Source organism: Thermobia domestica, chromosome 8 (assembly GCF_964235325.1).
Source record: "Thermobia domestica chromosome 8, izTheDome1.hap1.1, whole genome shotgun sequence".
NCBI classification, from domain to species: domain Eukaryota; kingdom Metazoa; phylum Arthropoda; class Insecta; order Zygentoma; family Lepismatidae; genus Thermobia; species Thermobia domestica.
This window is the reverse complement of record NC_137461.1, coordinates 171,521,059-171,547,068: the sequence shown is the minus strand read 5'-3', so window position 1 is coordinate 171,547,068 and position 26,010 is coordinate 171,521,059. Positions and strand designations below refer to the sequence as shown.

At 38.3% G+C, this 26,010-nt stretch overlaps 1 protein-coding gene across 1 annotated transcript in view; it reads right to left on the bottom strand.

Annotated features, from left to right (window-relative positions):
• Kap-alpha3 (karyopherin alpha3) overlaps positions 1 to 26,010 on the bottom strand; it is a 311,578-nt gene that overhangs the window by 210,090 nt on the left and 75,478 nt on the right. Inside the window, exon 3 of the mRNA XM_081769270.1 lies at positions 4,392 to 4,596. Within this exon, the coding sequence (XP_081625396.1) occupies positions 4,392 to 4,596 (205 nt within the window). The remainder of the gene's footprint in view (positions 1 to 4,391; positions 4,597 to 26,010) is intronic.

Sequence of the window (26,010 nt, the reverse complement as noted above, 5' to 3'; positions counted from 1 at the left end):
ACCCCGCAACCTTCCCTAGTTAGTATTTTTTAAAAATCATTAACCCTACAGCTTGAATTATTGTTTTTTTCCTATAGAGAAAAGAAAGTGTATACTTCAGTTCAGAAACGCAACGACTCCTGTAGAAATGCACATTATTTTTCTACTCCGGAGCTGCAGTGGCTCCGTGGTAGAGCATTGACATTTTGTACGTAATGTTTCTGGTTCGTTCTCAGCTTTGCCAGGTGCAGGGAGTAATCTACACCCCCCAACACCCTCCCAAATTTCTTTACACACACTCCCCCAAATCCAATTGTGTCAATCAGTATCATATAGGTTATTTATTACATCGCGTTAAAAAAGGTTTAGCGTTTAGGAAAGAAGGCAATATTCTTATTTATTTATTTCACTTCAAAATACGAAGCGACCTCGTTCTTATGCACGTCTTCGAGAACCACATGACCTCATTGTTTCGGGCGGTATTTCGATCAAAACGAATGACAAAACAGACCCACTCACAGTGGCGTAACTAAAGTTTTGGGTGACCACCCCGCAACAGCGTGGAGTGGGGCCCCTTCTCTGATGGCTTGGGCCCCCCGCAAGGCGGGGTCTGCGGGGCCCTTATTTACGCCCCTGCCCACTCATACCTACCCTCCTGGGCTCCGCGGTCATTACCGAGTAGAGAGATTGATGAACAGATGCAGATGACTGAAATTGGCTACGTCTTGAGCAGTCATTCACCTACCTCCTCCTCAATAAGGAAAAATGTGACAATATAGTGTGGAAAATAGGTATATGTAAGATATTCAAATTGAAAAGTTGGAAGATTTAGTAAAAAAAAAAAAAAAAAAAAAAAAAAAAAAAAAAAAAACTGACGTTATAGTTAGTGTAAATAGTGAGACTGCAAAAATTGCCCAAATGTTCGTAGTTTCTTCAAGAAACAGTCTTCTTCAGTCTTCTTCAAGAAACAGTTCTTCAAGAAACCCTTATCCGGGCAAGACATTTTTGTAACGTAAACGGGCAACCGGGGCCTGTGAGGCCCAGTATATATTTTAAGTGCAGAATACACAAAATCAATGCCTATTGTCACTTACTGTTCAGACTAGTCTAGAATGTACCGGTATATATTTTTGTCAAGTAGCGAAACTTCGTGTCACGCTTTTGTAAGCCGACCAAGCAGAATAGCAAATCCGGTCCAGATATTTTTGTAACGTAAACGGGCAACCGGGGCCTGTCAGGCCCAGTATATATTTTAAGTGCAGAACACTCAAAATTCAATGTCTGTTGCCGCATACTGTTCCGACTAAAGGTTACAATAGTCACGTGTTCAATATATAATTATGTGACAATTTGATCTAATATTTGACAGGAATTTCACTAAAGTTATACGGGGCCTCCTAGGCCCCGGTTGCCCGGTTACGTTAGGAAAAGATTTTCAAATTTAAAAAAAAAAAAAAAAAAAAAAAAAAGCTTTACCAACTCGATATGTTCATGATTTTAACTTCGACGAAAGATAGAATAATTCAGTATTTTATGTCTTTGAAATATGTATGGTTATTGAGAAATTTTAGAAAAATGAAGCTACTGGGCCTGGGAGGCCCCGGTTGCCCGGATAAGGGTTAAATTAAGACGAAATGATATTTCTATTGAGTGTGGAGTACAACTTGCTCAAGTATGGAGATGGGGAATATCATAACTCAGGATCAGGTGAAACAATTTTTTTATTGGTTTGTTATTTAGCAGGAGAAAATAACGGATTTGAACTCGGTTTTCTCTTTGTATTAATATGAAATCTTTGAACTTAGTTTCCTATTCGTGTTAATATGAAATTTTATTTTAATGATCCAATGTACAGAAATTAATCTATTAATCGTTTTTTTTTTTTTTTTTTTTTTTTTTAAGCAGATTGAGCTCCATAAACGAAAGCTGCGAGGGAGAAAGGAACATGGAACCAGTTACTCTTACTAATAGTTGCATAACAAAATATACTGTTTTCTTTGAGTTTGTTTAAAAATGTATATCACTATTGAGAGCACCCCCCTTTTATTTTGAACACCCCCCAAGTAAAAATTTCAGGCGTACTTACTGGCCAGGTGGGCTTTATATGTGTGTGGGTTTTCTCGGGGTTTCCAGTGTGCTCCTACTTTTCTCATTCTACCATTTCATTCTTTCTTATCCTCAACGTCTCGTTTAGCCTACATGGCATAACCGAGAAACCTGAATGCCTTTTTTTGTGTAACGTCCTATCATTGTGCTCCGACGGAAAGGTAGACGGTGATGACAACGAATGAAATGGTTGAATGAAAGAAAGGGAGGGACCCGGAGGAAACCCACACATATGGTTTGTCCACTATAAAGCCCACCAGAAGTGAGTGCTCTATGTCTAGCTCTTATTGATCCAATATTCAGACCGTAAATGATACGTTTACCACTTGCGGTTTCAACATAAGAATAAGGAGCGGAGATGGAACCCATGTCTTTGACGCTGAATCTATACCAACAAATAATTTCTTGTTATCGCTTGCCATCTTTGCTCTATGTAAATTGAAAGTGTGATAAGGGGCAATGCAGAATGACAGAATGAAGTAGCTACAATCATTGGCATATGTCACAGTTCAATCTGTAACATTATCCACGCATCCTCGAAAGGTGTTTGGTTGTTTTAAAACGCTTTTATCCAGAAACACACGTCAAGGCACATTATATTTGGTTACACCGAGGGCTATTTAATGTAGTCCACAAAGTTATGTAATATGCCTCAATAATAATTGTTTTGCATTAAGCGTTATGCGCATCAATGTATGTCGGGCTTTTGCCCCTTCCCCGACCTTGGAAAAATCCTGTGGGTGTTTCTGGATAAAAGTATTCTTGTTCGGAACTGTTATTAACTTCAGGTGTCCATAGTATGAAGAGTGGACCATACTGAAATATAGCGTGAAACTGTTTTGAATATATGTCACTATAAACAAGAATTAGAGAATGCATACCTGAGCTTGTTATTGTAGAAGATCATGTGTTATTTGAAGTACAGCAATCAAGATGCAAAAACAAGTACTTGCAAAACACTTGGAGAAATGAAGAAGGTTAAATATACTAGTAGATTTTAATAAAATTAGCTGTAAATAGCTCGGTAGATAGATCACCTCTGGCGTACGAGATCGCTGGTTCGATCGCACTTCTCGCCAGGAGGACTTTATGTAGGACACGTAGTGTGCGTGGATTTTCTCGGTGTTTTCCCACTTCCTTCAATCCACCATTTCGATACTCAACATCACTGCTTCTTTTAGATTTGGAATATAATCGTGGAATATTAAACTAGAGAATTTCAAATAACGCCTTCGGTACCCTAACACCCGTGCTAATCGTATAGCTTTACTCACTACGGGCCTTATACAAAGTCGTTCTGATGCGTGATTATTGCCATACTAAAGCCTTCGACTAAAACGTTTCCTGCAGTAATCAGGCTTTTAGTATGACGCAAACCATACGTCAAAACGACTCTGTATAAGGCCCTATAAGTCTCAGATTCCTCATTCCACCTGGATTGTGAAACAAATCTGCCTGTGTAAGTAAGCAACCTAGTAGAAGTTGGTAACAGTTTTCATTTAACCCAGTTTAAGCCGTATTTTGACCAGAAAACGCTAGTATATTAGCCATGATATTTAAGCCCCTAAACTAAAGCAGCTCCGGGGATTGCAACTTCGCTTATAAAATACCATTTTTGAACGTACTAAGAATCTGTTTTGTCTTATGTACCCACGTAATGATTTTGTATTTGTACACATATTCTTAATCTGCACCGTAGAGATATCTAGTTATAAATAAATGTATAACGTTTCACTGCCATTGTCTGAGAAACTATTACCATAAAAATGATATAATTTTCCACTAAATACAAATTGACTTGCGATTTTACCAGAAAACGCTGGAATTTTAACCATGAAAATTAAGCCTTTAATGTAGAGCTATACCAAGGATGGCAACTATGCTTATAAAATACCATTTTTGAGTGTACTGAGAGTCTGTTTTGTCCAAAAGATGAAATTTATGTAATGATTTTGTATTAGTATACGATTTCTTAATCTGCGCCCTAAAGACATCTAGTTTGAGAGAAATATAGATATAAGCATAACGTTTTATGAGTTGAAAAAATCACTTTTGATCCAAGAATATAATTAATTCACATTTTAAAGCACGCAATATTGAGTAAAATGGAAATAAAAGCTCTCATTTCTCTTCGTAGTAAATCATGTATAAAATGTGATCGTGTCTAACCACTTTTCTATCCGTGATTCATGTGGCAACATCGCATGTGTCGCAATGCGCTCTGCCATCTATTGAGAAAGTTTTACCCTAATGGTGACTAACGATCCAGCTTAACCTGAAATCTCTAGACAGCAAAGACTACTTACTTATCATGGGATTCAAGGCAACGAACAAGAATCGGCAAAATGCCACTATGTATGAGGGCATCAATAGGTGGATTTCTATCTGAAGACAGCAGTTTTCGCGCGGACTGCACAGCATTCAACTGTACTGATGGTTTGTCACTTGCTGCATTCTGTACTAGTTGCTCGAGATTTGTATTCGCTAGTCCTCGATCGAGATCTTCGTCATCTGAAAAGAAAATAAGCTAGTAAGATGTTACACATGTAAAATAAATAATAATTTAATAAATAATAAATGAAATTTGTGTTTCAAATGCAAACGAAACAAAAATACAGTTACAAATTTATTTCAAAGATTCAAGAACAAAAGCTTTGGATAATTTTACACGGAAATACGTCATTTGAAAGAAGTGAATACAATACAGTCTAATACCAGATTTATGAATTATTACACAGCTGTCTAGGAATATTTTATATGAGTTTCAGAAATATTTGACAGTACAATTGTAGTGTTCACATATATAGATTTCTATTTCCTTGAGTGTATATGCAAAACTTTCCACTAAAAAAACGATCACGTACGAAACAGAGCTCTAGGTGACTAGATGACGTATACGTTCAACTTAGTGGTACACAGTCAGGGTTTCGATTGTATTGTAATTTATTATTTTTTAGATAACCTTCTCCGTACTTGCACTCTATGTTGGAACTATTCACTGAGAATGAAACCATGAACAGGTATTACAAAGGAGCACACAGCAAGTATCAAACCGCAGGAAGTTAACATGTGTCAGATTAGAAATCGTACACAACACGTAGAAAAATAACCGAACATTTTTTTTTTTTTTCAATGTATGTAACATAATGAAAAATTCAACTGGCAAACGAGATTTTCGATTGAAATACGGTCACCAAACAAAACGTAACTTCAAAAGATCGCACAGTTCTTGGCTGATCTGAACTGAGCTCACAGAAATTTATACGCAAGGATGGCCTAAGAACTCCAGTATCCGGAAATGTTTCAGAAATTGGAAATTTTACTCTCCGGAATTTGGAGAAAATTCTGTTTTATGAACATTTCAAACATAAAATCATAAAAATTCGCGGTTTATAAACATTCCAAATATAAAACCACAAAGTTAAAATACCTGCAAGAAATCAGAGCATTGTTTGTACAAAGGTCAGTCGAACAGTAACACACAATTCACTGTAACTCAGGGAAAGTAACCATTGGAGAAATGAAAGTTTTGTTGTAAAAGCATTGCTCCTTTACAAGTATCACTCAATTAAGATCCATTTGCTTCACTTCATTGCCGCAATGATTCTTTCCACGAAATAATACGAAAGCACGTTCTTAATCGTGATTACATCACTTCTTCATACACGCAATGGGCTCTTTCCATGAACTCCACGAAATCATTCTGAACAATCAAAAAACCCTTTAAGATCACCCCACACGTTCTTCCTGTTCTGTATTATCTTTCTCAAGAGCCATGGAACCCAGCGAGTACCATCTTTCCTGTACGCTGATCATTGGATTAGAGTACAGCTATACCTGTGTACTTCATGAGGTCTTGTGATGATACACCTGACTCCCGGCAATCAATGACTGGCGCGTTTTGTAATAGTTCTCAGTAAGCGGATAAAAAAAATATTAAAAATAGACACTTTCGATCAGCCGATGAAGATGGAAACTATTGCTTACTAGGGCAATGTCAAGGTTTAGTCATTTATTTGCTTAAAAGTTGATTGCACTGCCATCTATATTGTGGATTCTCCGAACAACTGTACTGTTTTCTTTAAAATTATGTATCAGGTAATAGCTTATAGGAGTAGAAAATTTTGTGTCTGTGAAAATGGCTACATAGCTAAGTGAAGTGACTATCCTTTATGGAATCTTGGTTCAGATTCTACTCCTATATGTAAGGATGTATGGAATTACATGAGTCGTGAGAATTTGTAAGGTGACCAGTGCAATAATATTCAACGAGAATTGTAAGTAGAAATTTTATTCTTAGGTTTTTCTCTCTTTTTCGGATCAACGTAACTTCAATGCCGGTAAGTGATATTTCATTGATCACTACTTTTCCATAATGTGTATGTAGTTGCTATTTAAATTCCTTTTGGTTCTAAATCTGAATAATTGGCGTAAAACTTCGGAATTTATAACCTGCAAATTGAAGTTTGATATTCGAAATTTAATATTGGTAATTAATGGAATCTTCTGTACAATCATATAAATATTGGGAAACGTTAAATGTGTTATGTTGTTATATTCATTTTATATTATATATGAGGGCCATTTAACACGAAGTTGCAACATAGTTGTGAAATAGAATGTAGTGAATCACTCACCTCAAGAAGATTACAGTCCTTTGATGTAGTCTCTGCCAGCCTGTTGAACCCTTCGCCAGATGTCTGGTAACCGCTGAATGCCTATCGAAGTCCCCTTTGTGAGAGGGTGTTGACAGTGCGCCCTAAGGCACGAACAATACTAGGAATGTCTCTGAAACGTTTGCCCCTGAGAGGTTCTTTAATTTTGGGAAAAAATGAAAATCGCTGGGGCTCATATCCGGGATGTATGGCGGGTGCTCCAGTACTTCCCAACCCCATCGTCATAACCGAGTCTGTACTGGATTGGCTGTATGGCATCTGGCATTGTCGTGTAGGAGAATTGGTCCAGACTCCAGGAGGTGTGGACGTTTGCGCCGCAATGCTGGTCACAAATGGTGACTGAGGTATGAAGCATAGTATGCAGCATTAACGGTAACGCCCGGTGGAACTTGATGTGACAGGATAATGCCTTCGTGGTCGTATGACATTATCATTGCCTTCACGTTTGCTGGCTGTGATCTACGCTTTTTCGGCCGTGGAGATTCTGCGTGGCACAATTCACTCGACTGACGTTTCAATTCAGGCTCGTAGAATCTTCCCCACGTTTCGTCACTTGCAATAATGCGATGCATTACCTTCCTTATTGTAACGTTGAAGATGTAGGCGCGCAATCCCCACCTATGCCAATTTTGAATCTCGGTCAGAGAAAGACTGCAATTTTTCGCATGCCAAGATCTTTTGTTAGCATGTGGAACTCTGTTCCGGAAGAAATGTTCAGCTCCTGCGCCAATTCACTACAAGTCCAGCGCCAATCACCGTCAAGGAGTGTCCGTAGTCTTGCAAGATGAATTTCGTCCGTAGCCCGTTCCATATCCTCCACCGTGCATTTTGTTTGTTGACTGTCGTCCCGCCTGACATGCTGCAACCCATCTCGCTGCTGTGTGATATATAGAGCAGCTTCACCACAGGCCTCTACTAATCCTCTGTAAATCGTCCTAGCAGTTCGCCCTCGTGCCACCTGGAATCTGATAAACACAGGCTGTTCTACGCGCGTGAACAATGCGTTAGGGCGGTGTTTAACACAACAATCACTTTAACAATGTCTACTCGCCACACACACCGTAATATACAGCAGGGCCAGATCTACGAAATATTGCGCCCGGGGCAAAGTTTTTCTGGCGACCCCTTCCTCCCAAGTCTAAATACGAGTATTGTATGTTAGGAATTAGAACAAATCTTAGGTTAAAGTATATATTTTAAAAAGTTTAAACTATTTGTCATCTTTCACCCTTTTATAACTTTTACTGAAATTTGTGCACACATACGAAACGTATCCAAAAGTTACAAAGTGAGAAGTATCAAAAGTCATTTTACCGTTTAATCGAAACACAAACCAATACATTATGCAATGTTTATGTTTTATTTATATCAAATATTTGATATTTTTAAAACTTAAATTCTGAAACCGATTCTTTTTCTTGTTGTTGTTGTTGAAGCTCATTTATTTCGAAAATAAAATACACTGTTATACTGAAAACAAAATTCTCAAGATTCTCCACGTAAGAAATATATTGTTATATACATGTTTCAGGACCTATTGTGAAATGTCCTTCAGATTGTAACGCAAAGTAATAATAATGTTGTATCAAGAAAAGTTTATAACAATTCGAACAAGCTATAAAGGTAACAAGGAAAGTTCTGACGCTATTTGTGGAGATATGTGTTCAATTGGCCCTCATACCGTCACTTGAATGCGAATGGAGAAAAGGCGAAGGTCAGTTCTTGGTGCGGGTATATCCAACATATTACCTGGTTGTGACAGTTCGTTATTCACCGTGAACTTGCGTAAGGGCAGAGTAAACATGGAGCCTCCACAGAGGGTCATAAGGGCGTGTATGCTGTACGAGTTCAAACTGGGATCAAACGTCGCTGCAGCGAGGCGCAAGGTATGCCAAGCCTTTGGTGAGGGTGTCATGACTACGTGCACAGTGCAGAGGTGATTTAACTAGCTTAAGGACGGGGCGAAATACTTGAAGACGCACCACGTGCCGGAAGACCAACACATGTACAAAATTAAGATCTTCAGGCAGTAATTGAAGCGAACAGTGGCCATATACGTGAGGAACTGGGAATGCAATTCAGTGTGAGTGAAGAAATCATTCGGCAGCACCTCCATCAACTTGGAAAGCACTACAAGTTGGGTCAATGGGTCTCACGAGATTTGACTCCGGGCCAGAAGGCAACGCGAGCAGATACCTGTGTTTCTTTGCTGTCTCGTCTGAGGAAGGGGCCATTTCTGGACAGGATGTTGACATGTAATGAGAAGTAGGTCCTGTACGAAGCCCAACGGCGCTGTCATCATTGGTTAGCATCCCATGAATCGGTTCTAAAACAACCGAAACCAGCACTAACACCAGAAGAAGGTCCTCCTGTGTGTTTGGTGGACTGCTTGCGGCATCGTGCATCGGGAACTGCTACCAGCTGGTCAGAGTATCAATGCAACTGAGTACTGTCAGCAGTTGAGCCGTGTTCAAGGAAAACTCAAAACTCTGGAGTCAGCACTTCCGAATCGCAAAGGGGTCGTCCTCTTACAGGACAACACTAAGCCCCACGTGGCTAGGATGACTCGGGACACCATTCTACGCCTTATATGTAAAACACTATTGCATCCGCCATACTCCCCGGACATTGCACCGTATAATTATCACTTGTTCCATTCCTTGGACAATCACCTTAGAGGACGCCAGATCAAATCTCTAGTAAAGGTTCAAAATGCACTTGATACCTTGTTCTCTTTATGGATCACCAAGTTCTACCGCGATGGAATCCATGACCTTCGAGAAGTTGGCAGAAGGTCGTCGATGCTGATGGGAACTATTTTTGATCTTCTAGGTACATCTTAGGTGACATATCGATTTTCGAATGTGCTGGGTGAAAAAGCGACAGAACTCCCTTGGTTACATTTATATTTAGAAACATTGACCCTTAACTTGATAACTTGTACGTTCCTCTTCTTGTTGGCTCAGGAAATTCTTCTTCATTGACTTACTTTATGATTCCTCCTGTGTGTGTATATTGGCTTTTCAGTTGTATGCTTGGCTTCACTGTATTTGCGAGCCTTCCACCTGTATGTAGATGATTATGTAAGTTGACATTTCTCAAGTGATATTGGCTTTTCTCATGCGATATTTGCATTTCTCATGTATATATTGGCTTTTCGCGTGTCTATTTTTACCTTTTCCTTGCATGTATATATTGGCTTCACTCTATGTGTGGGTCTTCCATCTGTGTGTAATAATTCTTCTAGTAATATGCATAAGTTTTTCATCAGATGTTGATTGAGCAACCTTGTTCTTTATAGCTAGTTACCAAATCTGAGAGCCTTTCCTGTCCCATAGATGAACGTATGTTTTAATGAGTTTTAATTTGCTGAAACTTCTTTCACAAGTTGCCACACTGCATGGAAGGATAAGAACCACTGATACGCTTGGACAGACACTTTGAAAGCCATTTTCGGTAATCATATCGAGTATGTTCCTTGGATGGACCTCTTGAGGTCCGGCAAGAATACAACAGCCTGGTCATTAAGATTCTCAATTTCTAACATAATACTACAGCATTCAAATTGCCTTGGAATCTCAAAGCGAAATCCGTGCACGATTTTTTCAGGTCCTCCGAACCCGAAGACATTTCAGACAATAAGCTTTCTCTGAGGAAGCTGAAGACTTTGCTTACTTCTTTGAGCCTATCCATTCTACTACAGAGTTCTTCCCGCAAGAGCTCAAGAATTCTGAAGAAATATTGTCTAAGGCGATCCTCTTCAGTAAAAAGTCTTGCTTCATCCTCTCCTGACATTCTCTTCTTCTTCAAGATACATTTTTCTCTGAACTGATCTTCCATATTTATCAAATTAACATTAACCTTCGCTTCCGACAACCATCTGTCAAATCTATAATTCTGAATCTGGAGATGGTGTTCAAAAGATCAGATAACAGATCAAGAGACCTTTGCAAAGTCAAATCCTTATTCTCAGTGTTTATTCCAGATATGTTTTAAGCGGGCACTGCCCCCAAGAGGAGACCAAAATAATACTATATAATTTAATAATAATTAGAATAATACCATGTGATAATAATATGCTCCCCTCCGAATACTAAGTATGCCCCCAAGATACATTTTTTCTAAAAGAAACACTGCTTATTTTTTATTTCTTTGGGTTAACGCCATTTATTTCATGCAAAACTGAATCCCAAAATACTAAATTAATCACAATTTTAAGATCTTTGATTGATTTCATTAAGTTTTTGGGAACTGATTTGACTTCTGAATTAGAGGAAGTGGTTATAATTTCATCAAATGCTGCAAGAACATTTTTTAGCTCAGATTTCCTCCCATTTTCTTCATTTCACCAAGCACCCCATCGTCGTCCCCGGGGCAAATGCCCCGAATTGCCCCCCCCCCCCCTTCGTAGATCCGGCCGATATATAGGACCGCACCAGCGTTGAACTGACATTTCAGACAATAAGCTTTCTCTGAGGAAGCTGTACACATCCACGGAACACACTACGTTCGTCATTTGCCTATACAACACTCCAATCGTAACAGTGTTGTTGCCAGTTCGAGTTAAATGATCCTCGTATATATATATATATATATATATATATATATATATATATATATACAGGGTAGCCCATTTTAATCTTTACACGGAAATATCTCGAAAACGGTTGAATATAAATGAACTAAACAAAAACTCAAATAGGAAATACCATGGGGCAAATCGAATGGCGATGTCGCGGTGCTTCCCAGGGCTGCTCTTCAAGGGAGACAGAGGCCCAACTTTAAAATTTTAAATGGAAACATGGGGCGTCTGACAGATCTTTAGAAACTAAAATGGGATGTGGCAAAAAAAAAAAAAAAAATCATATCTGTTGCCGTATTCAAAATGGCTGCCAAGATATGTTACTTGCATCAGATAAACGTCCAGTACCACTAATATGAAAACGGTTGAACATAAATGAACCAAACAAAAACTCAAATAGGAAAGCCATGTGGCAAATCGACTGATATTGTCGCCGTGCCCCCCTTCCCCAGGGCCGCCTTTGATGGGGGGCCAGCCCCAACTTAAAAATTTTAAACGAAAATATGGGTCTAGTGATACCGCGTTCGACAGATCTTCATACACTAAACAGCATTGTGGCAAAAGATTGTTCATATGGGTCACCGTTTTCAAAATGGCCGCCAAGACATGGTGCCTGTATCAGACTAAACTTCCAGCACCACTAATATGAAAACGGTTGGAGATAGATGAACAGGATAAAACTCGTATAGGAAATTACAGAGGGTATTTATCATTCCACGTATCGAAAATAATTCAACGAAGAAAAAGTTTATTAAAGTATAAGTGACATAATGCTAAAGAGGAAATCTAATTCTTAGAAAATGATCTTTCCGATCTCCCTCCGTAAGTGGGTGAAGCGGGAATGAATAGTAAAATCTCAAATAAGAAACCCACTTTCACTTGCAATAGGTACGTTTTGTCTGAAACACTTGGGTGTACAAGTAATTGGTACTGTAATGAATCAATATTGTGCAGATGACTTTTGAGCAAAACCAACGTTTGTACACATTGTTCTAAAATTGCATTGTTCGACAAATTGGTTTCGCATTTCAGTTGATTCATTTTAGCACAAATCATTGCCTACAATCAAAATGGAAGGTACCATTTAACAAGAATTTTACGTACTTTTTTCCATTACAGACATCTATCTCTTATAAAAAGACATTTCAGATAATTTTGTTGTGTAGATACAATTTGCAAAAGCTCATTTGCAATTTCACCGTTCCTTCCCATCCCTTTTCAACCATTTACGGAAGACGTTGGAACGATGATTTTCTAGGAATTAGATTTCCTCCTTTGCATTATGGCACTTTTACTCTAATCATCATCTCTGTTGCAACAGTTTCGACCCATGGAATGATAAATACTCTGATTTCCTATAGGAATTTTATTCTGTTCATCCGTTATTATCTTCAACCGTTTTTATATTAGTGGTACTGGATGTTTTATCTGGTACAGGCGCCATGTCTTGGCGGCCATTTTGAAAACTGTGACCCATATGAACAATCTTTTCCCACAACGCTGTTTAGTGTATGAAGATCTATCGAACGATGTATCCCTTGACCCAAATTTTCGTTTAAAATTTCTAAGTTGGACCTGGGTCCCCATCAAAGGCGGCCCTGGAGATCACCGCGACATCATTCGATTTGCCACATGGCTTTCCTATTTGAGTTTTTGTTTGGGTCATTTATGTTCAACCGTTTTCATATTAGTGGTACTGGACGTTTATCTGATACAGGTAACATATCTTGGCGGCCATTTTGAATACGGTGACAGATATGAAAAATCTTTTGCCACATCGCTTTTTAGTTTCTAAAGATCTATCGAACGAGGTATCAGTCGCCCATGTTTCAATTTAAAATTTTAAAGTTGGGCCCCCGCGACATCACCATTCGATTTACCCCATGGTATTTCCTATTTGAGGTTTTGTTCAGTTCAATTATGTTGAACCGTTTTCGAGATATTTCCGTGGAAAGATTAAAATGGGCCACCCTGTATATCGTTACTTATATTTCATGTTTTTCAATTATACAATAAATTGTTCTTGTTTAGAAATTGGTCGAATATTTTTCTGAAATTCACACCACTGCCCATAACTCTGGATCAGAGGAAAAAATCGAACCGTTCCATGAGTAGTAGTTTACCTATTCTTACAGAATTGCTACTGAAGTTTTCATCGATTGTGACGGTTGACTTCTATTTCAAATTGGCTTATACTGGTTGCTGCAATCACTACCCAGAAATCTCTGAAACTATCGACACTAATTATTCGATTTATTGTGTTGTCCACATTGTAGAGGAATTCGACCACTGCACCTTGGCCTAGTTAAATGGCTCATTGATCATCCATGTTACGTATTTGCAACAACAAGAAATAAAAATTAGATATAGGCTTTTCTCTAGTGCAGTGGTTCTCAAACTTTCTGATAACGCGGACCCCCTTGCAGTTTTATCTGAAATTTCACATGGTACTAAAAAATATACTAATTAGAATTATCAATGACAAGAAAACTCATGGATCTAGGAACATATTTTGGGAGGGGTTTCTCATCACTTTTTTTTTAGAAATTCCAGAATTGGGGGGAACTTGATGTTTACAAGCATAGGAATGACTTTTTTTTTTTTTTTTTTTTTTTTAATAATCTAGAATTGATGGTATGGTGGGAGCTTTCTGCCGCTTGAAGACTAAATCCATGAAATTCCGAGGTGTCGTGCAGTTAATGTTCAGCTGCTTTTGAAAAAGTGCCCTGACAAAGAAGGAATTTCTCTCACTTGAAGCTCCTACATGGTTGGCCGGCTTCAGGGCAGAAATTTAGTAAAGTAAAAAAACATTTAAATTTAGAAACGTAGGTATAATTTCTAATTGCTTTCTTTTTAGTAACTGAAAAAATACTTCTTGCATAACAGCTGTGAGTTCCATTTCATTATAACACATTTCAATTTTTAGGCGTCGCGGACCCCTGGCTAGGCCCCACGGACCCCACTTGAAGAACCCTCTCTCTAGTGGTTACCAGAGATGGAGTGGGTCAGTGGGTCAAGTTTTCTGAGTGGGTCGTGGGTCAACAGCATGTGACCCACTGTGACCCACCACCCACCGTGACCCACTGCGACCCACCGACTCAGTATGATCTACCAACCCTCTCTGCTCACTGCATTGTAGACAGTATCTTCTGAAGACTGGTAAATTTGTCACCGTTTTACTTTCAAGACCTTCATTTCCCTTTCTTTTCCACTTGTTTCTGTCTACTTACCTGAGGTGAGTATATCTAACCAAGCGAAAAAAGAACTTCAGACACTTTTGGATATTGATATTTTTAATAGTAATAATAGCAATAGGACTTACACTACAACTTGGCTTTCGAGACCTGTGAGTTTTTAGAGCTAACTACTGGAAAAAATACATTTTTGAATAACTGTAATATATAAATTATTTATAAAAAATTGAATGTAACTGTGTGCGCCTGATCATCACGGTCAAATTGCAAAGTCAAATGAAATTACTTCTGGTATATAGTTAGGCCTTAATCCAAATTGGAATGTTATATTGCTTTTATTATAATGCATAATATCCTAAGGAGGTAGTGAGAATCCGAATTTTTGCGAAAAAAATGAGTATCTCGCAAGCCGTTAAACTTAGGGAGCTGAAATGCAGTGTATTAACTCTTTATTGAAAATAAACAGAATGTGTCCTAGCATTTTTTTAAATTCTCCTTTATGTGTGTGGGGGAAGGCACTTTCTATATATGGAAAATTGGTAGTGAGTTGGTTTGTAAAAAGGATCGAAAACGATCGATGTTATTTAAGAAAAAAATCAGAAACAAAAAATACAGTGCTTGGCTCCATATATCCATTGCTTTCTGCTATAATAATTGCTGAAGCTTATGTTTATTATATGGAGCGCTCACAGCACAGGGCAATCAACCCATAAAGCTGTGAGAAAAATAGACAAAATTTGTACTGTAAGCTTAATTACACGGAAATTTGAAGTTTGGATTGTACGCATAATTGTATGGAAAATTTTACACTCTTTTCCCTTTACGTTGGTCTACTTACTTTGATTTGGAACTTTGATATTTCATCCTTTTTTCCACTGAAAAGTATTGATAATTCAACAAGGAAATAATTATACTATGATAATTTAATTGAAATTCATCGTAATTTGGCACATGGCAAACAGCAGTGTGGTAATTGAAGTTGAAGAAGGAGGGAAATTCCCATTCACCTCTGAACACTTTTCAGGAACCTCGTTCCCTTTCGCTTTCTAGACGGAGGAGGGAACTTGGTAATGGTTCAAACCTTCATGTGTAATTACAAAAATTAAATTTATAAACAAATAAGAAATCATCAGTTTATCAGGCTTTAATTGATAATTTATTTACAAGATTCCCTATCAAAGGCGTGGTAGATGAAGTTTTTCTTCTACATGGGTCGACATTGTCAACTGACATGGCCGATATGGAAAAGATGTTGTATGGTGATAGAGAGATGATACTTCTTGCTGAGTATTTCAAAACTGACCGAGAAAAGTAGATTGTCGATGAGAAGTTGCAGAAATCGGGTAGAAGTATTATCAATTTCCACGACAGAGTGCAAACGGGGATTTCCCCTTATGAATTTACAGATGACTGATATTAGAAATAGATTAAGTGCTCAAAAATTGTCTAACTTGTTGCTCATCAATGTTAATGGCCCACCGCTAGACAAGCTCAAAGTAGACGAGCTAGTTATTTCTTGGCTGAAGGATGGACATCATTCCACTGCGGATGATTTACCGCCAAAAAGTTACCAACAGGAAATAAATCCGATTTCAGATTTGTTTTAAGGTGGAAAATTATAGGGATGTGCACGAGTCGAGTCGAGACAGGATTTTCCTGACAAAATTCGGGTCGAGACACGGCTCTTCCAATAGAGAAATATACATTTTTCGAGTCGAGACATCACTTCTACAGCACATTTTCGAGACGAGAGACATAAATCTTGTCTCGTGCGCATCCCTAGAAAATTACGAGTTACGGAAAATGTATACTTGTATTACCAATGGCTTATTTGTGTTATTCAACTTTGTACCTACTTTTTATTAAATCTCTTCTTTGCTTTAGGTAAACTACTTTGGAATAAATATTCATAATAATTGCAATTATGCATATTTGTAACTTAAATTTAACGTGGTGTTTTAGTGATTATACAAATTACAATTATGAGCATACTTTATGGAGGTGCTCTCACATAGGATACCCGAGCACCTTTATACCCTATGAACAACTGATTTTTCAAGTCTTTTGTGAGAAAAATACTGTGAGCTGAGAAACCATAACCTTTTCCATATTGTAAGGGGTATTTTCATGTGAATAGAAGTTTCTTTTGGAATGCGTTCAGAAATTAACACTTGCAAGAATATTCTCTTAGTACAAGTATAGTTTAGGCACACACTCGAATTTCCCCCCACCTCGAACTTTTTCAATTTGCTCACTGACAAACACTTTACCATTTCATATCGTAAAGATCAGATCCACCGTTATTGTAACAGAGTGGTACTTGAGCGATTGACTAGAAATTCAAACTCCGATTAGTGACAATTTCACAGTCTTGTTTTATTACAAGTATAAACTCTTTAGTCAGTTCAGAAGAGGCCGTGGATCGTGTTCAGAATTGATGACGATGGATTTTGGTGGGTCAGAGTAGGTCATAGTGGATGACAGTGGTTCATGGTGGGTGGTGGGTCACGGTGGGTCAAAGTGGGTCGCCGTGGGTGATGGGTCAGAGTGGGTCACCGTGGGTGGTGGGTCAGAGTGGGTGGTGGGTCAGTGGGTCGTGGGCCACGGTGGGTGGTGGGTCAGTGGGTCATGGTGGGTGGTGGGTCAGTGGGTCGTGGGTCACGGTGGGTGGTGGGTCAGTGGGTCGTGGGTCACGGTGGGTGGTGGGTCGTGGGTCAAGTTTTCATTGACCCACGCCAACTCTGGTGGTTACCATTACCAACCTACAATGGAGTGTTAGTTACTTTTTACGAGACTTCTTGTGAGGCGATTAACGAACAGTACAGCCCTTCCTAACAACAGTATTTCCACCTCTCGAACCACTAGAGATTAACTTCCGTAAGATTTTTATGGATCAGGTTTCGTATCAGTCGTAAATTAAGTTTTCAATGAGAGTAACATACATAAAATATAGTGCTAAAATCGATTGTTTGTTGTACGAAACTTGGTGCACAAGTTTTATAACGTTATGTAGAAAAACTGAAAGTCCGAGCGTTGCTGATACAAGATGACGAGAGTGCTACCTGTAAAAACCACATTAAATTGAAGGGAAACACTAGGGACAAAGTATAATGTCAGGTAAACATCAGTTTTCTTTAAATATACAAAAGCAACGAACAAACTAATCGTCACGAGCCATTACAAACATCTACATTGGTAGCAACACGGACAATGCACTATGCCATTCCGCTATGTGCAACAGCAAAAAGTACGATTAAACAGCATGTTCCCTACTCCTCCGCCTTAGGCACAGTCACAATTTTTTAATTAATTATCTAAAAATATATATAGGAAAACAAGACATGTGAATAAAACTACATGATCATTACTATTCGTGCTCAGGATTCCTTTCCCTTATTATTTTATGACATGTGTGAAGATGCGAGGCCGATGTATTATTTTCCTGCAAAGCATGTCAACAAATCACATAAAAATTTCACTACTCGAACAATTTTAAAAGATTGAGTATAGTTATATTATTTCACTATGGACTCTGCAAAAGTTTGACTACAGTTTCACAAAATGGCGGTGCCATTTACTACCACGATCTTCGATTGATATTATACAGGATGGGGCAAGAAGATGTTAACATTAAATGGATGTTCCTTTTGTTTTTATTTTGCAGATTAAACCATAGCGTGCCGATATTCCATTGAGGAACGAAGGAAAATAGCTGCCTGAATGGAGGTTTTTCAGTTCCCTAGCATCGTACAACAAAAATCCACAGCCTAGACCGGACAGGATACACCTTCGCGTTTGATAATTGGTAGGATCTACGAGAAGTTTGTAAGGACGGGGTCCGTTCGAGACGACAGATAGGGAAACAGTGGTAAATGAGATTTGTTCGAACTGAAGGATCCTCGTCCAGGGAGAAATGGTAGCCAGCCCAACCAAGTCCTCACGCAGATTTTCTCTAGACCACCATTTCTCAAAGGCTAGTGGTTAGAATTTTATACCGTGGTTTAGGAATAAAGTTATACCACTTGTAGATTGTGCAGCATTTCACAAACGCGGTCAAGCAAGTGCATGTAAATGTTGCACAAATATCTTGGAAATGGTGCGTATGGAGCCAGACATTCTGTTCATATTTTCTGACGCAGCAACATTCCACGACAGCAATTGTGTGAACGAACATAGCTGTGTTATCTGGGCACCCGCAGGAAGTTCGCAAGCACATGTGGGATTCCACCAAGGTGAAAGTTTGGTGTGCAGTGAGCAAATTTGGAGTGACTGGATCCTTGTTTTTTGAAGAGACCGTTAGAGTGTAACGGACTTTACCGCTATTAAAAAAAAAATCCTGGCTGGATTAAGCCAATTTTGTAATGCTTTTTTCTAGTGGTTTCTCTCTTTTTTTTTAGCTCAAAATATTTAAATCGCCAATTTATTCCAAACTCTCGATTTTAAATTTCAAATAATTAACAAATAAATAGTAAATACATTTGTTGTAGTTGCACAGAGATATTAACATTCTCAATTTCAGATACCAAGTTTTTACTAAAGCAGTAAACCAGCAGTGAAATTGATGATTATTCAACGCCAATAAGACTTCATACCCTAGAAGAGAATATACAGTGCCGGCAAAAAAAAATCTTTACATTGTGTGGCAAAAAAAATCTTTACATGGAAAATCCACGTAACGGGGTCAAGTGCCGTTCCCGCCATAAAAATGTGAGATGAGCCTGGTGATGACGTCAGTCATTAGCGCACCACTTGCAATCTCCCCTCACCCAGCAGAAGCTCAGTGTGTCTCGTGGCGTTGTACGGCTAGATAGTTCTTTCTTTACTCTCTGCAGCTAGACTTTTGTTTAAGTTCTTAAAAGTTAGTAGTTTTATTTCTTTGTTCTGATTACATACAATGGGTCATAAAAAACTGACAATAGAAGAGAAATCCCGGGCCTTAACTCTTCTGGAGAAAGTTGATTAGGTAATTGCTGCATCCAGAGATCTTGGAGTGTTAAGAGAGACTATTTATCAGCTAAAGCGTTCAGCGCCGTCATTGGCTGCTGGAACTGTACCACGTAGGAAGTCCGGCTCCGGTGCACTTAGGGAGACTTCAACAAGGACTGAGAAACTTCTAAAGCATGAAGTAATATCAAATCCTGCCATAACCGCTGTAGAATTGAAAAACAAGTACCCTAAGCTCCTCCAGAACGTCGCAACTAGGACAGTTCGTGACCGTCTACAAAATGATCTGAGCTTGCCAAGTCGCCGTGTTGCGAAGAAGCCCCTGCTCACAGCGGCAATGAAGAGAAAAAGGCTCGACTTCTGTAAGAAATATAAAGATTGGACATCTGAAGAGTGGAAGAAAGTGATGTTTAGTGATGAGAGCACTTTTAGGTTGATTCGGGATGGACCGAAGATGGTGCGCCGTCCGAGTACTGCTTCACGATATGACCCGATATTTACACTAAAGACCGTTAAATACCCTGATAATGTGATTGTGTGGGGTGCATTCAGTGGTAATAAGGGCAGGGGTGGTTTGTACTTTCTTCCCAAGAATGAAACCATGAAAGCAAGCAATTATACTAATGTTTTGGAAGAACATTTACTTCCTTTTTGGGACATTCATGAGTGTGATTGTTTTATGCATGATGTGGCCCCGGCACATACGTCCAAGGCCGTGCAAAAGTTTCTTAGTGACCATAATATTACTCTGTTAAGGTGGCTAGGTAATTCTCCTGACATTAATCCAATCGAAAACGCCTGGAACGTCATGGAAAACAAGATTCAAGAGACACGACCGACCCACACCAAGGATTTAAAGGAAATGATCAAAGCACTATGGGCATCCACGAACTCCACATACTTCGCCAACCTGGCTAAATCAATGCCTAAACGATTGCAGAGGTCGATAAAATGTAAAGGCGATATGACAAAATACTAATTGTAATGTATTAGCCACAATAAAAGACTTCAATATTATGAATTTGTAATGATTTCTTATTTGTTTCACAATGTAAAGATTTTTTTGCCGGCACTGTATGTATAGAAGTCCATCATTTCGTAACTAACAGCTTTAGAAGATTCCACGGGAAAGTATTAGGCAGGTACGAATGATATGTCTAGGCAGGCAGGAAACAGTATTAGGCAGGAAACTTATGTCAGCACTACAACACAGGGATGGAATAAGGTCAGGTGACTAACGTCACAAACTCGGTACACAACCGGAGAACAAGCAATAGTACCCCGACAATCGGAAGGCAATGGGCTCTAGAACAGGATCGTATGAAAGTGCACCGCACGTATCCCCTTCTCAGTTACTTAACATTAAATACAATCAAGTACTATATAGTATGCTAATTGGCCTTGTACTGTAGTATGACATGTTAGGGCACCCGTATTGTTAAGTTTCGCGCTGAATTTTTAATATTTGTAGTTATTTTGTAATTTCACTTACGTGTTCGTGGGTTTATTGTCTGTTTCGTATTGCTTTGTCTCCAATGGTTCTTTCATTAGTGAACTAGATATGAATCGGCATACGGAATGCAGCCCTATTCCTAATCTGAACGGATTTATATATATGGGTCATTCTCATTTAACTCCGGCACACGATGTTCTACTGCATTCTATACTCAAAATTTTACTTATCTAGTTTCTATTTTGGGGGGAGATAGGATATCTGCTGCTAATGCTTGGAACAACATTAGGTACGAAATATATCTCCGAGTTATTTCAGAATACTGTAAAAATTACTAATTTTGTTACGTAAGTTACCTGTCCCACACAAGCATGAGATGCAAAATGAAATCATTACGATAGTAATAAGAAGGTTACATAGAAATGAAAAATATGCTATAGACTTCCTTTTTTAGTGAGTACTTCCTTTTTAGTGAGTATCTTTGTTAATTTTAAGAGAAAGAAACTTCTGTCCTGTAACTGTCTGTTCCTTAAGTTACTCTCTGGTTCTATTGATTTCCAACACATGGAATGATTCGAATTATAACGTGATATGGTTAGTTTTGTTCTCTGAATGTTTCATGCGTCAATGTAAGCAGTAGCGCCGATGATAGTGGTACGTTTTTGATCTTGTGGAAGAAAATATGTAGATAATTAGTAGGTTTAATATGTGTCACGTACCTTACCAATGCTTTAGGACTATTCATGTTGCTAAAAAATTACACTTAGTATATTCTGAAGCGCTGGTCTATCGTTTTTCAAGTATTAAAAGAGACTGAGTTCAAAGTTAGTAATCTGATCATTTTTTCTTTAAAATACACAGAATGTCACATACGGGTCATTCCACGTCAGTTCAACCAACGCTTTTAACCCACTATCTCCGATTTGGATGAATTTTGGTAGAGTTATAAAAATTTTCATGCTGATTACAAGTGTGTGAATTTTATTGCAATACCATCAGTGGTTCAAAAGTTATAGAATTTCAAAAATGAGAAGAAAATCCATATTTAACAGTCGCGACACGATATTTCCCAGTTTTGGAAGAACACTAAAACAATCATATTTCGGTTTCTATTAATGCCAGAAGCATGATTATTTTTTTTATTCAGATTGTCTTGAAGTTGTTTACCATTAAAAACATGAAAACTTTCCTTAGAACTGATAGAAAATTTATGGTCATTTGAAAGGTAACATTTTGGAAGAAAGAAAAAAAAAAAAAAAAAAAAAAAAAACTAGAACGCCATTTTGTAGACTTCAAACCTTTATTTACCGAAATTCCCATCATGAATTTGTTTCAATGAATTTGTTCAGATGATATGGAACATGACGTAACAACAGTCAGAGGAACTGGTAATGTCGGATTTAAAACAAAATTTTCCTCACATAACAAATGTGGGATATTTTACTGATGGGTGTGGAGCCCAATATAAGAACTGCAAAGCCTTCTTTCTTAAATATGTACTTCCATGCAAGTGATTTCCATGGTATGGTGGCAAAATGGCCTTTTTTGCTACCAGCCTTGGAAAGTCCCCATGCGATGGAATTGGTGGTGCTTTTAAACGAGTTGTGATAAAAGTAAGCCATCAGAGACCATTGTCTCATCAAATAAATACATGTGTCCTTATGTTTCATTTCTGTGAAGAAAACATCATTAGCACCATGTTTTTGTGTACAAAGAAGAAATGGCTGTTGTTCTGCCACACTTCAATAAAGACTTCTAGAGCAAAAACTATTCCGGGAACGCGTGCAATGCATTGTTTTGAAAAAACTGGTCCATTAAGATTGGAACGAAGCGTACAGGTCTGGATGAAGATTTTGGTTAGTGAATAGTGATGACGGTGATGCATCAGTAAATTTCCGACATTCCCATGGTCCATCTCCCTAATTTTGTTGGGCTGAAAATGATTCCTGATGTGTTCCGTTTACTCACATCTGATGTAAAGTTGATATAACAACTACTACTGGCAGAACCTACCAGTTATCTCCAAAGTCTCTGCAAGTAGTTACTTCAATGTGGGAAACGTTTACAAGAAGTACTTGATGTTAATATTTGATTACAGCAAAACCGAAGATTTATTTTATGTGCCATAACATGTAGGCTGTACTATGAAGCTTTATTATATTTGCTTCTTTGGTAGTTATTTTGATTAACATTGATAAATGTTAATGCCCATTTAGTGATCAGATTATTTATTGTATTTTTCCCTTACCCATAAATTTTCGAAACTCCGTATTTCTCCTCCGTGCTTGGATGGTCCATCACAATTTTTGTATAGTGAAAATAGATATAATAAGGTTACTGCAAAATGTGGCACAGATACGTCTAACGCTGTAACAGGCAACCTTGAAATTGGTTGCGAGGAGACCGAGGAGTACTTATACCAACATTTTTTGGGGAGAGGGTATGTTAAATCGTATGGAAGTTATTGGAAAAAGTTTATTTCGCAATCAGTTGGCAACACTGACTGGGATATTTCCTTAGTGCTTGGATGGCCCATCACAATTTTTGTATGTGAAAATAGATGTAATAAGCTTACTACAAAATGTGGCAGAGCTGCATCTAACGCTGTGACAGGCAAGCTTGAAATTGTTTGGCAACCCCGGTAACTGGGTTGCTTGGGAGGAGTGGTAATGCTCACAGATGTGTTTTTAGGATACCGAAGAATACTTATACCAATTTTGGGGTGAATATTAAATCGTATGGAAGTTATTGGAAAATGTTTATTTAACAATCAGTTGGCAACACTCACTGGGATATCCCCTCAGTGATTGGATGGTCCATCTGATAAGTGTTTAGAAGTAAATTTTCTTCTCTTTCTTCTATTAAAACCTCAGCTTTAGTACAAGAATTGTACATACATGTCATATATAGTGCCTTCCATTTCAACTCAGGCAAAAAAAAAGTAAAATAAATAAATAAAATTGTACCTTCACCATCTCAGATACTGTTGAAACTTTTTTTTTTTTATAGCAACTACATATGTTTTAGGAGACCCATATTTTTTTGTTTTGTCAGAAAAAAAATTTCCCGCCATGTAATGGGCCATCAAAGATGGGAAGTACAATCTATGAATTATAGGAAACATGGAAAGTGGTCAACTTCGGAGCCCCACCATAACACTTTCATTTTCATCAGGACCAATAATTAAACACACCATACTTTCCACTCCAGGAGGTTCACTACATTCTTGAAGAAGACAGTTGTCGTTTTCTACGGATCATACTACTAAAGAAAATAGCCACTCCTGACGGCTTCAATACAGGCTGCACCTTTGATTTGTTGCAACGCAATAGCAGCTAACTTAAAATTTGCACGACACACACACACACACACATACATACTTTCCTCGCAGGTTTCGCACTGACCCACTACGGACATACCGAAGATATCTCGCGATCGAGGTCGAGGTTTAAGTCGCGGTGTGATGACTAGACTATCTCAATGTCTAGTCGCGATGGATGAAGGGCGCACATAGCGAGGAGGTCGCACCCTCACTGTTAAGTTCTCAGTTTAAAGAGAACCATTGCTGTGATGCATGTGAAATTATTCCGTTAGTGCTTACAAATCCCTTCGAAACCACATTTTGAAATTGACTGCAGCAAATGAAGTTTCTGCACTGCAATTCCATTATCCGACGTTTCCTACCTATGGATACGTGCCTGTCTTTACAGGTATTTCTTTGCCTTATATCAATAACGAATTTAGAAGAAACCCTTTTTATTAATCTCGGAATTGAGGGGGGGGGCGTGGTTCTTAACATAGATATGATCAGGGGTGTAGCCAGCAGATTTGTGTAGGGGGGCCCGTCGTTTTTGAGGGGGGGGGGGCAGCTACAATGTACAAATCCAAAAAGAAAGTGTTGCTGCTAGTGTTTTTGAGTCCTGAAAGAAAGGAAAATTTTGGTTTTCTTCTGGAAAACTAAAAAAACTATATTTTAGCTTCTTCTTCTTCTTCTTCTTATTATTATTATTATTATTATTAATTATCCATAAATTATATTCAAGGTAGTTTTTATTATGCTTAATCAAGAACTACTGCCCGGGACCAAACGCTATACTTTTGTGCATAACTATAAAGGTAACCAAGAAAGTTCTGTCCCTTTTCGTGGAGGTCTGTGTTCAATTGGACCTCACACCGTGAGTTGAATGCGAGTGGAGATAAGGCGAACGTCAGTTGTTGGTGTGGGTATATCCAACATACTACCTGGTTGTGGCAATTCAGACACACCGTGAACTTGCGTAAAGACAGAGGGAACATGGGACATCCACAGAGCGTCATAAGAGCATGTATGCTGAACGAGTTCAAATGGAGGTCAAACGCCGCTGTAACGGGAAAGAAGATATGCCAGGCCTTTGGTGAGGGTGTCGTGACGACGCGGACATCACCTGTTCCATTCTTGTCCGATTATCACCTGTTCCATTCTTTGAACAATCACCTTAGAGGACGCCAGTTCAAATCCCTAGTAAAAGTCCAAAATGCACCTGATACTTTCTTCGCTTCACGGCCCACCAAGTTCTACCGCGATGGATTCCATGGCCTTCCAGAAAGTTTTCAGAAGGTCGTCGATGCTGATGGGGATTATTTTTGATCTTCCAGGTTAGGTGACATATCGATGTTCGAAGGTGGTGGGTGAAAAAGCAACAAAACTTTTCTTGGTTACCTTTATATTTAAATTTAAGACCTTGTATACAGAACCTATCTACACAAGATTGATTTTCTTTGAAATTTCACTTAATTTCTTTGTTTCCTGACAAAAATATTTATTATTCGTGACTAAAAAAACATAATTATTTTATTACACTGAGTAGAAATAAAAGAGAGAGCGAATGAAATCCAAATTGAATAAAAGCATTGTTTCTCACCAAATTTTCCATCCACTTGTTAAAGCATATAAAAATATACTGTACTTACAAATCAGTTTAATACCTTTGTTTTATGGCTGTATTTGTAGTACCTTGTTAAAACGTTTGTCTTCAAACTATCAAATATAAATCGCAGTAAATTGTGTAATCTGCTGTCACAAAAAAAGTATCCTAT